The 14,422-nt window shown below is 39.2% G+C and overlaps 2 protein-coding genes across 2 annotated transcripts in view; one reads left to right on the top strand and one right to left on the bottom strand.

Moving 5' to 3' along the window:
* Positions 1-14,422, bottom strand: part of SSTR3 (somatostatin receptor 3) — a 368,714-nt gene that overhangs the window by 123,543 nt on the left and 230,749 nt on the right. The gene's annotated exons all lie outside the window — the stretch shown is intronic.
* CSF2RB (colony stimulating factor 2 receptor subunit beta) overlaps positions 569-14,422 on the top strand; it is a 40,610-nt gene continuing 26,756 nt past the window's right edge. Inside the window, exons 1-4 of the mRNA XM_081330644.1 lie at positions 569-745; positions 3,183-3,279; positions 7,199-7,325; positions 13,014-13,177. Coding sequence (XP_081186770.1) covers positions 3,213-3,279; positions 7,199-7,325; positions 13,014-13,177 — 358 coding nt within the window. The 5' untranslated portion in view covers positions 569-745; positions 3,183-3,212. The remainder of the gene's footprint in view (positions 746-3,182; positions 3,280-7,198; positions 7,326-13,013; positions 13,178-14,422) is intronic.

The raw sequence follows: 14,422 nt of genomic DNA, 5'->3' as shown, positions 1-14,422 counted from the left end.
ATATTTCATTTTAGTGACCCCAATGTTGCAACTTTTGTTACTTGAATGTTGATATCATTAAGAAATGGTATAAACTATGTAATCTGTGTTATCTATATAAGGATATTATTATGTAAATATTGCAAATCACATCACATTTTTGTCCATTCATTTTGTCCAATAAAATTTAATTGTAATAGATAGTCTAGACCAGGAGTGGCTAAACTTTTGGCTTGCCTGGGCCACGTTGAGTGAAGAGGAATTATCTTGGGCCACCTACAAAATATGCCATATAGTTAATGTGTATGAAAACCAAACTTCCTTTATTTTTTGAGGTCTTGTGGGGTCGCATTACTAGCTGGCCAGGGCTGCGTGTGGCCCACGGGCCATAGATTGGACATGCCTAGTGTAGATTGTTCTATGAAGTACAATGTTTTCTTAAAAATGTTATGCAATTATTTTAAACATGAAACATTTAGTTTCTCTTCCGTAAGCAAAAGAGATGTTGAAAGATTACTTTGAAAATAAAGGAAACTACCAGAAAAGAAAATCAAAAGGAGCAAATGAAACTTGACCAGAAACTGATCAACATACAGACTGTATAGTTAAACTATCAACATTTCTTTCATTTTTGGAAAATGGTATTTGAAGATTCCTGCATTTAAGAAAAGTTTTAATTGGCAGTGGAGTAAAAAGCTTAATCATTCACTGTTAATTTTATAGTTTGAAACTGTCAGCAAAAAGAAGAGAAAATTTAACTGAGAAGGTGAGTGCTTATTATTATTTGTTACCACATATTGTTAAGTTTTTAACCTTTTTTTAACCTGTTTTTCTTTCTCAGAGAAAATCTCAATACGTATCAGCTGCTTTTATTGCTGTTTTGTGTATGTTTGCATGCGTCTGTTTGAGTCAGTGTTGAATTCTGGCAACTGCCTGGACAAGTCCCTGCAGTTTTCTTTGCAGAATTTCAGAAGTGGCTTGCCTTTGCCTGCTTCTTATTTATTTATTTATTTTATTTTATTAGATTTATATACCGCCCTTTGCCGAAGGACTCAGGGCGGTTTACAGGGCATTTTAAAATCACATCAATACAAAATACAAAAGTTAAAAGACTATTAAAAAGATTAAATTATCCCTGAAAATAGAACCCCAGTTAAAATTCTCAGCCTGGGCCAGAGAGCTCAAAGAGCCAAGTCTTCAGGTCCCGGCGGAATGAATGCAGGTCAGGGGCAGTCCTGAGCTCCACGGGCAGCAGGCTCCTATATGATCTTCAAAATTGAGCCGTGAGTCCAGGAGGACGCCCAAGTTGTGAGCCCTATCAATGGGGGGTAACACCTCACCCCCCATCGTTAAAGGTGGAATAGTTTGGTTAGCCCGAGATGCCGATACGAAAAGCCACTCAGTCTTGGCAGGATTGAGACGAAGCCTGTTTCTCCCTATCCAGACCTGGACCGCCTCCAAGCAACGGGACATCACGGAGAGGGCATCACTGGGTTGGTTCGGGGTGGAGAAAAAAAGTTGGGTATCATCAGCGTACTGATGATACCCCACCCCGAAACCACGAATGACCTCGCCCAGCGGCTTCATATAGATGTTGAACAGGAGGGGCGAGAGAACCGACCCCTGAGGGACTCCACAAGCGAGAGGCCTTGGGGTGGATCTCTGCCCTCCCGTCAACACCGACTGCGAGCGGCCCAGGAGATAGGAGGAGAACCACTGTAAAACGGTGCCTCCCACTCCCAGCCCCCTGAGACGCCGCAGTAGGATACCATGGTCGATGGTATCGAAAGCCGCTGAGAGATCTAATAGGACTAGGACAGAGGAGCAACCCCTGTACCGAGCCCGCCAGAGATCATTCACCAGTGCGACCAATGCCGTCTCCGTGCTGTGCCCGGGCCTGAAACCCGATTGGTACGGGTCCAGATAATCAGTTTCATCCAGGAACATTCTTAGGGCTGAGAATGAGTGACTAGTCTGAGGTCACCCATTTGGCTTTGTACTTAAGGTGGGACTAGAACTTATGGTCTCCTTGGACTTGTCTGAAATGTTATAAGGTTTCCTGCTTGAACAAAGTTTCCTTCTTGGACTAGAAGAACCCCAAAGTCCCTTCCAGGTCTGTTATTCTGATAGGTGAATAAAAAATCCTAATCCAATCTAACCATTTGGCTGATAGTGTGACCAATCTAATAATTTTGAATTTATCGGCTGGCCCATCTCCGGTGAACTCTGGACAGCATTCAAAAGTAAAAAAGATATTACCAACCAAAAAAATATTAAACCAAAAAGACACTCTGCTCTATTATTTGCTCTAATAACAGAATCTACAAAATAAAACAAAAGTCACTAAACAAATAACAAATATTAAGCCCGTTAGTGAACACAAGTGCACTCCTTATTCAGATCTGACAGCTAATGGAGGTTGAGGATCAGCTGCACAGAATCAGGAGGGCCTTTGGTGTCATGTCTAACTGGGCTGATCTGGAATTCTAAGATATGTGCACGGAGAATTTTTCTTGTGAAAAGATGCAGTAAGTCTACTGTTTCTGTCTCTTCTATATTTTCTCCCTTCTCCCTATAAAAGGTGATACTGGTCTACGATATGAAGAGAAACCAGAACGGTTTCCTCTGATGGTAGATAATTAACCTTAGAATTGTGATTCTTCCTTTCATCTGTGCTGATCTGATTGGAGGTTTTAAGGCTAACTATCTTTGAAGAAACTCTGGAACGTTGAAGGGAACCTGGGACTCTGTAGAGCACTGGTGTCAAACTCGATTGCATCACATGATGTATCATGATGTATTGTGACTTTTTTGCCTTTATGGAGCTGGGGTGGGCATGGCCTGCACATGACACCTCCAGCCTGGGGGCCTGCCTGTTTGACCCCCCCCCCTTTGTAGAAGTTTTGTTTTATTTTGTCTTCTTATTTCTTTTAATGAGTGGCTCTAATAGCAAACTTTCTTGGTAAACAGGGTAGCTAAGTCTCCCAGTCTTGGTAGTTTTGTGGCAAAAATGTAATTTGTTAAAAAGCAGCAAGAGACTGTGGGCAAGTGAAATGAAAAAGAATAATTTGGGAATTAATCAGGTGGAGCATTAATAATTACACTGAATGTTTTGCTCTCATATTCAGCAGGGGAATAAGCAATGGCAAAGCAGACATCACTCAACAGTACCTTATTCAAAAAAAATTCTGTCTTGCCCACAGGTGAGTGCTTCAGGCAACAAAGAGTATTTAATGATCATGAAGCCCTACAGCATTGCTCTGATTTTAAGCCTCACTGTTGTCATCATTGAAGCTCGAGGTAGGTTTTCTATTCATAATTTTTATTCTTCACTTCCCTCTTTGCTCCTTCTGATCTTTCTTTTCCTGATAATAGTTAGGAAAAGATTAATAGTCAGTTGCAAGCCTCTCCATTAGCAGTGAAAAGACTATGCCCTTACCTGATAATGGGAAAGCCATTAGGAAAAAAAAGCCAGTATGTATGTGGAGTAAATTGATACTAAATACAATATAATTCAGTCACTGGGATTCTTACAATTCCATTCCATTCTTCTTAATAAATCCGCTAAAAAGAACTCTGTGAGATTCATGCTTGTAAAGAATCTCATTTAGTCTGAACTCAGACCAATGATGGCTAATACAAATACCCCTTCTTCAGTAGAGACCAAAACTTGTGTCCCTTCATAAACCTACTGTAAAGGTTAGACCTAAAAAAAAAACCCTTCTGAAATACTAGCAATGCTAATCTCTGAGATATTGTTTCAAAAAGGGCACAGAATAGAGAAGACTCACCATCATAGTCCCTAACAGCAAATTTTCTGAGAATGTTGGTAATTCCCTTCTGAGGTGGAGATTATAGAAAAATCCCCTGCCTGTCCACTGAAACTATTTTGTGCAGCTTTTTGCTGAAAAACATTGTCCAGGTTAACAAAAAATCTTGACTGTTTGTGGGTGGAGGCCAATGTGGCAACTGAAGTAATGTCTTGCCATGTCAGCTGGAATTCTGATTCTGATGATGTATGTCCTCAGCCACTTGTGGGCTGAAACCACGCCCCACGTAGCTCTTATGTGGAGCTGGAGGAAGTGTGACAAGCTGGAGCTGGGAGGTTATAAATACTTCACTCCAGCAAGAAGTGGCACCAGCAGATTTGAATAGGATTGTAATGTTTCTTTTCCTTAAGAGGCACTCTTTGAATGTGACTGACAACTATTGCCTAGTGATGAGGTTTGGAAAACAATGAAAAAAGGATAGATATAAACTATCAAGACAAAAACATGAGTTGGCTGACATCTTATCTCATAAACAGCCATTTAGTCCAGGAGAAAGAAACTTGGGGAAAAGCTTTTTAAATAATTCAGAGAAATTCCACATGAACACACTATACACAAAAGTGGGAGATTTATTTTACAATTTACAATGTTCTTAGTTATCGTAGTCTAGTATCAAATATACTCTACTGAAATCTGTGTAGTTTGTGCTTCCTTGATTTTGCCTAGCTAGGCGGGGTTTGACACTTCGGTCATCACAGTAGGTGACTTTAGTTGGGATCTGGATGGGAATAATGTGCAGCCTTTTATACCATGAATATAGTATCCTTCTGGACCAACTGCAAAGGCTTGAGCTCCTGGTTTAGTGGGTCATTTCAGATGATGGTTGTATGAGAACAGAGATTAGCCTAGGTAATCATTTCTTTGTGGGAAACTCTCTCCCCCAACCATCCAACTTCAACATTAACATTAATGTACTTAGAATGTCATCTGAAAGTATAGTATATGGATAGTATTTATGTGTACACACTTGTCCTTGGAAATTGCCAGAATTGAATGGGACAAAACAGGGTAAATCTGGATCCAAATAGGGTAGTGTTGCTGCTTTGTGCAGTGAGGTGCTTTAGCAATTTCAGTACTGTCTCTTGACAGGGAAGCTGTATCCTTCATGAAAGTACATTGTGACTTGAAGGTTCTCCAATTGCAGCCCTACTTAGAGCAAGAGAGACCTTTGATGACACCTCACTCCACTGTAATTACTTGTATAGACTACTGCAAGATCCTCTACATAGAGCTGTCTTTGAAAACCATTCAGAACATTAAATTAGGGCAGAATTTGATGGCCCATTTGTTAGCTGCTGCGCCTTACTATGAACATATTACATCAGTGTTATGAGCTCTGCGTTGGATGTCAATTGGTTTCTGGATATAATTCAATATGTAATTCAATAAAGCCTATAAAGTTTGGCACTTTGATACTTCCAGGGCTGTCTTTTTCAGTCAGAATCAAACTGATATAATCATTTCTGAATGTTAGTTCCCCACTTCTGTAAAGTAATGGATAAAACTGCAGTAATATGCCCAAATGTTTCTCAGTAGGAGCACCTCTGCTTTGAAACAGCATCCCAGTGTAGACTTGAATTACCTCTGCTATTATAGTTTTTGGAAGTTATTGAAATGGACCTCTTTCAAAGGGTGTGTAGAAATTTAGATGCTCCTGTTAGATTGTTGGAAATTATGTTGTTCTATCATATTACCTGATTATTTTGATTCTTAAAGATTCTCTTAATGTGTTTACTCAGTATGTGTCAGCTGTATAACATGGATGTTTTAATTATATTATTGTATGTAAATGTTAATTACTGGGAGTCTGTCTAGATTACAGTTGTATACAAATATAATAAGTAAATAAAAATACATGCCTTATTTTTATGGAAATAAAATAATGAATGAAGTTCTCAGCTTCAGGGGACAAGACCCTTGGTGGAGCAGTGGGCTAATGCCTCCTTAAGTAACACCAGCTGCCTGCAATTATTGCAGGTTCGCATCCCACCAGGCTCAAGGTTGACTCAGCCTTCCATCCTTCCGAGGTAGGTAAAATGAGGACCCAGATTGTTGGGGGCAATTAAGCTGACTTTGTAATAATGCCGCTTGGGGGGGGCAAAAGCCCTAATAAGCAGGCATATACATAGAATGAAGGCTATTGCTAAGCACATTGGTTTGTGCTTAAATTGTAAGCCACCCTGAGTCTTCGGAGAAGGGCGGGATATAAATGGGATTAAATATACTGTATATATATTTTTTTGACCAGCCTTACCAGCCCCTCATCTTTGGTACACTTCTTCCTGTTTTTCTCCCAGCAGGGCTCCTACCCAAAACATTATACAAGGTACAGGGACACACTCTTCTCCAAAGATTTTGCAATTTAGACGGTCTGTGAGAAGCCTTTTCCTACAACATTTATGCATACAGTAATATGCAGTCCAATTTGTTTCCCTTCTTTTGGGGGCGTATATGTGAACTTATCTTGTCTGGTGACTTGTACTGTTCCTATTACTCTCAAAGAAGAGTTTTTAACACACGTGTATCCAAACATAGGGATATTCTTTTCAACTTTTGTAGAAAAAAGCTCATATAATTTGAAAGATGCAAACTCTTCCTCCCTGTTGCATTTGTCAAAAAATTATGGCTACACAAGGCTGGAGAAGAACAACAATTTTTACTTTACTGGTGGCTTTTTTTTGGTCAAAAGATGTATTTGTATGTTCAGAGCCTGAGAAAAGTTCACATTCCAGGTACCTTGTATCAGTTAGGAGACTGGCATCCTTGCCAGTTCATATAGAGGCCTTGGTCAACAATTGGAAAATGTCTGCATTAATCCAATAAGGGATAAATTGGACTCTAAAGCGAACGTTACAAAAACAATGAGACCATCCTCTAAAGTTCTGCTCCACTTGCTCTCTCAGGCTTAAATACGGGCAGGGACAACTAGGAATTATATCACCCTGGGGCTTTCTAATTTTCTTTTCTGTTCAATCTGAATTTTAAAAGGCAATTTTAAAATGGAAAAACCTTGTAGAATTGTATAAAATGAAACATAATTTCCGCATATGTGTTTGTGTATATCTAGACAAGCCATCTAAATTACTGAAAGATTTCTGTCTTTCTCCAAATGGTGCACTTGAGAAAGCAGGAAATTTATATTTCTTAATAGTGCTTAAATACCCAAGTAATTTAAATACTGCTAAGCTTGTAAGCCGCCCTGAGTCTTCGGAGAAGGGCGGGATATAAATGGAATTAAAATTAAAATAAATAAAATAAAATAAATAAATAAATGACATTAAAAAAAATATTTAATTCCCATCTCTTGTCTTTGCTGTTTTTGCTCTTGCTATAGCTGTTACTCGAGACATCAGTTTAATGTCTTTAGAAATATTCTCTTTTTCTTTTAGAGAGCCGGCTGCATGAAACCTTGTGCTGTTCCAATGACTACACCTCACATATAAACTGCATCTGGTCTGAGCCTCGGGAGGGAAACGCCTTGGTCAAGATGCACCTTTTTCGCAAACACAGTGATTTGTGAGTGGCTGAGCAATTGATTCATTTACACAGGAACTTGGGTATATTAAAAAGAAAAGGCGGGGCAAAAGAGGACTTCTAGAGGAGTGTAATGCTAAGACACAGGAACTCATGGAATAGATGCAACTCACAAAAGGGCAGGTCAGAACTGTATATCCGCTGATACTCCAGAGTTCTAATGCCATTCTTATTTCAAGGAAATAATTCATTCAAGTAAATAATTAATAATTAAAAAATTAAACATTCTGTACTTTGGGGGGAAAAATAGAAGATAAATGTTGAGAGAAGTACCATTTAAGCATAAATTATGTATTTTTAAAAGAAATGTGCCCTTTCAGATATTATCAAGAGGGAATAAATTTATTTATAAATTTACGGGTGAAACGCTGGCTCTTCGGCTTTGAAACGGAGATGAGCACCGGCCCCTAGAGTTGGAAACGACTACCACGCATGTGAGGGGGAACCTTTACCTTTACCTTACTTAGAAAATTACCACTGTCTCAACTTGGCTTTCTGAAAGTTATTTCCTAGGGTTTTCTTAGTGGTCTTCTTGTAGGGTTTAACACTTTAACTGATGCATAGGAAGACTAGAAGACATCAAACTTCAAGCGATAGAATAAAAAAAGGAAAGATGGGAGCACTTATGCACTCATTAGGACATGCTTTTCGCCAGTGCTTTTTTTCTAAAAAAAAAAGGTGCCGGAACTCTCATCTTGGCGGGTGCAGGAGGCGGGGGAGTGGGGGGGGCGGTACTGCTGCAGTCACAGGTGCAAAGGGTGTTGGCGGCGGGCTCCCCTCCCTGGGGCTGGAGCCGGCACGGCTGGTGCTGTGGGAGCAGCAGAGCCCACTCTATATGGCGGGGCTGCGCAATGCGGGCAGCGGAGGCAGTACGGGCCAGGCGATGTTTTAATCTGATGATTTTAAAAATATATTTTTTCTATTGTATTTTGTTATCTAATTTTACCTTCCAAAAGACAGAAGCAGATGAAAAATGTGAGGTTCTTTCCTGTTGGCTTTTCTGAATTAGCTGTTTTAGATTCTAAAAGTTTAGTTCCTAAAGAAGTAATCCTGTAAATAACGTCCTCCTCTAGTGCAGGCTAGCAATCTTGGCTCTTTTTTATGACTCAAGGACTTCAACTCCCAGAATTCCTGAGCCAGCATGGCTCAGCTTGGAAACCTCTCCCCTCAGCATGGCTGGCTCAGGATTTCTGGGAGTTGAAGTCCACGAGTCATAAAAAAGAGCCAAGATTGCTAGTCCTGCAATAGGCTTAGGAAAACCAATAAGGGAGCTGGCTTTTTTTTGTGCAAAAAAAAAAGGTGCCGGAACGCAGTTCTGAGCGTTCTATGAGAAAAAAAGACCTGCTTTTCGCACATTTTATCACTGGAAACTGCTGAAATTTTCTTCTCCTCAAATAAAAAACCTCAATGTAATTCATTTTTCATGATACTGAATGAGAAATATGGAAGAAGAAGATGGAAGGAATTTTGGCACAGAATTATGCAGAAGTGTCATCAGCACAAATATTGTGGACTGATTTATTTATTCTTCTTTAAGGGTTTTCCCTTATGGCTAAATTAAAGTGCTACCTACTAATGCTCAAGCAAATAGAACAGTAGAGCAATATATATTTTTCTGCCCTCATTGGTGACCCCCGGCCTGCCACAACTGTAATGTTGGCAAATGGTCTGTGCTATTTTTTTTTAAAGTCATACAAGAAATTTTAAAGAAAGATTGTTAGATTTGCTCCGTTTAATTTTTCTCCCTCTAAATGTCATCAGTTGCTCAGAAAATATCTACTACTCAGTTGCCTTTACCCAGTGGTGGGATTCACCCAGTTTGCACCAGTTCAGCAGAACTGGTAGATAATTTTTTGTTGCCCAGGCCCAGAATGGACTTCTGGAAGTGGCATCCACACAGAGAACCAGTTGTTCACATATTTGAATCCCACCACTACCTTTACCTGGGATGTGGAGGCGAAGTAGGTGAATTTTCAGAAAAGGTTAAACTAATGAGTTTAGCCATTTGTTAAAATATGTTCTGGTTTTGAGCAAATGATTTGCATGGTGCATTCAAAGGCAGTCCAAATGAAAGCTGATGCAATAATATTTCTGGACTAGCTCTGTTAAATTCATTTTCAGCCAAACAATAACTGATAGGCATGGTGAGAATTTCATCATGAAGATGCAGACCTCTCTTGCTCTCACTTCACATGCAGATCTGTCCTGCCTCATTGCTAGTAAGCTGTTCTTCAGGCTGATCCAGGATTTCAGACTGAGAGTAGATTTATAAGTCTGACAGATACAGAAGGAAAGCCTGTGGAAAACAGCTAGATTTTCCTGCTGCCCAAAGACAGTGGCCTTGGAAGACTCTATCTATGGATTGGAGGGGAAAGAGCATGCTTATACCAGTAGAAAATGGCTAATAATAGCTGATTCTGTTCTTTGGGTTTGGCTGGCTATGCTATCAACAGCATGGTGAAGGAGGAGCCCTAGTGGTGCAGTGATTAGACTGCAGTGTTTCAGGCTAACTTTGCCCAGAGTCTGGAGTTCGATCTTGACAGGGCTTAAGGTTGACTCAGCCTTCCATCTTTCTGAGGTTGGTAAAATGAGGACCCAGATTGCTGGGGGCAATATGCTGACATTGTAAACCACTCACAGAGTGTTGTAAAGCACTATGGAGTAGTATATAAGTCTAAGTGCTATTGCTATGGCTATTGCAATGGTGAGGAAAGTGTGTTATAGTGAATCCACAGCAAATTCAATGTTGGGATAAGAGGACAAACAGTACAGGTAGTCCTTGATTTACAACAGTTCTTTTAGTGACCATTCAAAGTTACAATGGCACTGAAAAAAATGATTTATGACCATTTTTCACACTTACAACCATCAAAGCACCCTCATGCTCAGGTGATCAAAATTCAGAGGCTTGGCAACAGACTCATATTTATGATGGTTGCAGTGTTATTCAGGGTCATGTGATCACCTTTTGCAATCTTCTGAGAGCAAAATCAATGGGAAAGCCCAATTCACTTAACAATCTTGTTATTAACTTAACAACGGCTGTGACTCACTTAACAGCTGTGGCAAGAAAGGTCGTAAAACGGGGCAAAGCTCACTTAACAAATATTTTGCTTAACAACAGAAATTTTGGGCTCTGTTGTGGTCAAGGACAACCTGTACTACAAAACTAGTACAGTTCACGATGACTTCAATTGAAGAGAACATCATGAGGACACCACAGAAAAAGAGAGATTGTTGGGAAATGTTTGTGCTGCAGTGAGATAAATGTGAAGAAAGATCTAAGGCTGATTTCAGACACAGTGCTTCTTTCTCATTGCTCTCCCCTTAATGGGTAATTTATATTGTGAGACATCTTTGAACTAAGGAGTGCTATTGATTTTGGAGGAGCTGATGGTATGAAGTACTGCTACTATCTCTCCAGTAGCTACCAAAAAGAGGTATGTAAGAACATGAGATCAAGGCTTGCTGAATTAGGTCAAAGTTCATGAATCCAGCCTTTTCTTTCTCTCAATAGTTAGTCAGAAGTCTCTGGGGAGTTTTCAAGAAGGAGAGGGAGACATAGCTGTCCCCCAAGACCAGGGCTTTTTTTCCTCATAGAACGCTCAGAACGGAGTTCCGGCACCTTTTTTGGATGGAACTTTGAAGGGTAGGGGGTTGTATGACATGTGTGAGTTCCGGCACCTTTTTCTTTTACAAAAAAAGCACTGCCCAAGACTAAGAGCCCTTGATAGAGCTTTCTCTCACAAATTTATCTAATACCATTTCAAAGCCATTATTGGCTATCATCTCACTTTGTGGTAACGAATTCCATAATTTTATTTATGTGCTGCATAAAGAAGTGTTTTTCTTATTTATTCTAAATCTCTTCACTGGGTAACCCTGGTTATCTCTATTCACTTTCTCTAAATCATGCATTATTTAATAGAGCCCAATAATTCTCCAGCCTAATCATTTTTTCCCCTAAGCTAATGAGTCCTAAATGTTTGAAGTGTTTTTTTTCTTTTTTTAAAAAATACCTTTACTATTTTTTTTTTGTTTAATGTAATATACAAATAGAAACAAAGGCAACGAGGAAAATGGGGAGTAGAAAGGAGGGGTGGGGGAAGAGGAAGAGTGAATAAACTGAGGAAAGAAAAAGAAAAGAAGGAAAAAAACCCCAGTAACTTCCAATTTTTCTGGTGCAATTATATACAGTTATATATACAGTTATAACATTACATTTTTACTTATCTAAAATAGTAAACGCTAGCCATTTCTATATCCATGACCTATTTAGTCGTCAAAACCCAAAATCAAAGATTCATTTTTTTTTGCTCTTTCAAGCAGAAAGTCCAGAAGCGGTTTCCAAGTGGAAACAAAATTATTTACCTTCTTATCCTTATTGAATGCAATTAACTTTGCCATCTCTACCAGTTCCACCATCTTTTCAATCCATTCTTTTTTTGTGGGAATTGATGTCTCTTTCCATTTTTGAGCATATAGGTTTCTTGCTGCTTTCAATATATAATGACAAATTTCCATTTTCCCCCTATGTCTTTATCTAATAATCCCAAAAGAAAAGCTCATAGTTTCCATTGTAAATCCATTTTAAGAATCTTAAATCTTCAACAACTTTCTCCTTTCCAATATTTCCATGAAAGAGAGAGACTCAGAGGGGAGGTTTTGCTATTCTCAATGACTGGCTTGATCCCTCCTCCCTCATCTGAAGACACGATGGACTAACTCTACCAAATGAAGACAAGTAAAAGGCTGTGACACCAGTTGCACAAGGAAGAGATAATGCCTGAATGCTGTACAATAGTAAAAAAATGTTGGGTAGTGATGGTAAAACCGACAGTTGTATTAAACATTTTGTTGATTAGATAGACTGTGGTCCAATCAAAGCATTGACCTAAACTGAAGTGTTGTGTTTAGTTCTTTCTGTATGATCAGAAATCTTGTTCTTCTAGCTCTCTTTACATGATTGGAAATCATTGTCAACTGTAGCTTGAGAATTCTATTCAGGTTCAGTTATAGATCTGTGGGTTTCCCAATGAATATGTACATATGTGCTCATGACAGTATATGTAATCATGCTTCCTTCACCACACATTAATTATAGTTTGAGGAAATACAAGTTGAAGTTCCCTATTGTGAAGATGAGAAAATATAGTTTGTTAGCAATGGAGAAGTAGACAGCATCTGCCCTTTTGTTCTCTTTCAAAGAATGAAGAAGTGGTGTTTCAGCTGTTATCTTCTCTCTCTGTTACTCTGAAAGAGGAACTGTTTTTCAATCTGCCAGGGAAGGAGGAAAAAGCAGGGTGAGAAAAAGGAGTGGGTAGTTTAGTGACCATGTGGCATTTCACATATGAAATCCAGGAATATCTATAACAGTTTTTCTAGAAGTTGGTAAAAACTAAACTGGAAGGGATTGATTGTTTCACATCGGTAATTGTTCTCTTTTGTAATTATTTACTTTATTATTATGTTGCTTATTACATACTCTGAATCCCAACCATTTTATATTGTTTGGCTTGATGGGAAGAATTTCGGAGAATTTGAAAGCATGCACATTTCTTTATTACCTTTGTCAGTATAACAAAGGTAGTAATTTTGGAATTATTCATATTGTTAATGTAAGAAACTGTTGTTGTTTTTTTCAATAAAACAAAGTTCTGCTGTTTACAGAAACCTCACAAAAATGATCTGCAATAGCCAAGAACTAGACTCTGAAATACATTGGCACTGTAGGAGGAATGAAACCAGATTCAATGCTCAAGTGATTAATACGTTCATTTTCAAACCTGATCGGAAGTTGGAAATACAACTGAATGTTGACCTCTTCAAGAACAGTATGTATCTGCATATCCATGTGAAAATATTCCGTATCCACCTTCCTCTAATCAAGTACAGAACATCAGACCAATGTTCTGCCTCAAGCAATTTGAAACAATTTAAAAAGGTGACTATCCTGAACAACTGCTGAAAAGATGGTTTCAGTGACAACTTTGAAGTACAGCAACTTCAGAATGATCACCAACTAAAACATTACACTCATGTGCCTTTTTCTTGCCAGCTTAGTTGTTAAGCAGCATGGTGAAAAATTCACAAATAGAACCCAAATCTTATATTCCAGGAATTAGGTACACACAATTGAGCCCCAACTTTCTGTTCCTAAGTGAGACATTTATTAAGTGGGTTTTGTCCCATTTTACGATCTTTCTTGCCACATTTGTTAAGTGAATCACTGTAGTTGTTAAGTTAGTAACATGGTGGTTAAGTGAATTGAGTTTCCCCATTGACTTTGCTTGTCAGAAGGTCACAGAAGGGAATCACGTGACCCTGGGACCTTGCAACCATCGTAAATATGAGTCAGTTGCCAAGCATTTGAATTTTGATCATGTGACCCTTGGGATGCTGCAATGCTCGTAAGTGGGAAAAATGATCATGACTTTTTTCAGTGCCGTTGTACCTTTGAATGGTCACTAAAAGAACTGTTGTAAGTTGAGGACTACCTGTATAGACACTTAAAACTGACTGACTGCTAAGCAAAGTGGTGCTCTATCCAGAAGATGAATTGTAGACTAAAGCTTCTCCACTCACTTCTCTCAGATCTACCTTGGTGTTGTGCAACATACTGTTGGGAAATTCCCAGCTAGGCAAGGAGGAGGGATCCAATGGGAGTTAGCCTTGAGTCACTGGACAGCCACCTAGGACTGCCCCATCCACTAAGTTCCATGGAACCTTAACTGTTTGTTTCTAAGGGAAGGTGAGCTGTCTGGGAAGATTTTTCTACTATAGGTAGAACCAGGGCTTTTTTTCTCATAGAACGCTCAGAACAGAGTTCCGGCACCTTTTTTGGATGGAACCTTGTAGGATAGGCAAGGTGGGTTGTATGACATGTGTGAGTTCCGGCACCTTTTTCTTTTACAAAAAAAGCACTGGGTAGAACACAATAAAAATCACCTTGAACCTTTCATGTATAGATCTGGTTGCTTGGGCCTGACATTGGTTCAGCAGCAATTCCAGAATGCCCCATTGCTGGCAGCATCGGCTACTCATTACCATGGAGGTTTCTCAGAGACGTTTGGGGGAGA

Source organism: Vipera berus, assembly GCF_964194415.1.
Source record: "Vipera berus genome assembly, chromosome: 6".
Classification (NCBI taxonomy): domain Eukaryota; kingdom Metazoa; phylum Chordata; class Lepidosauria; order Squamata; family Viperidae; genus Vipera; species Vipera berus.
This window is presented reverse-complemented; position numbering and strand designations above follow the sequence as displayed.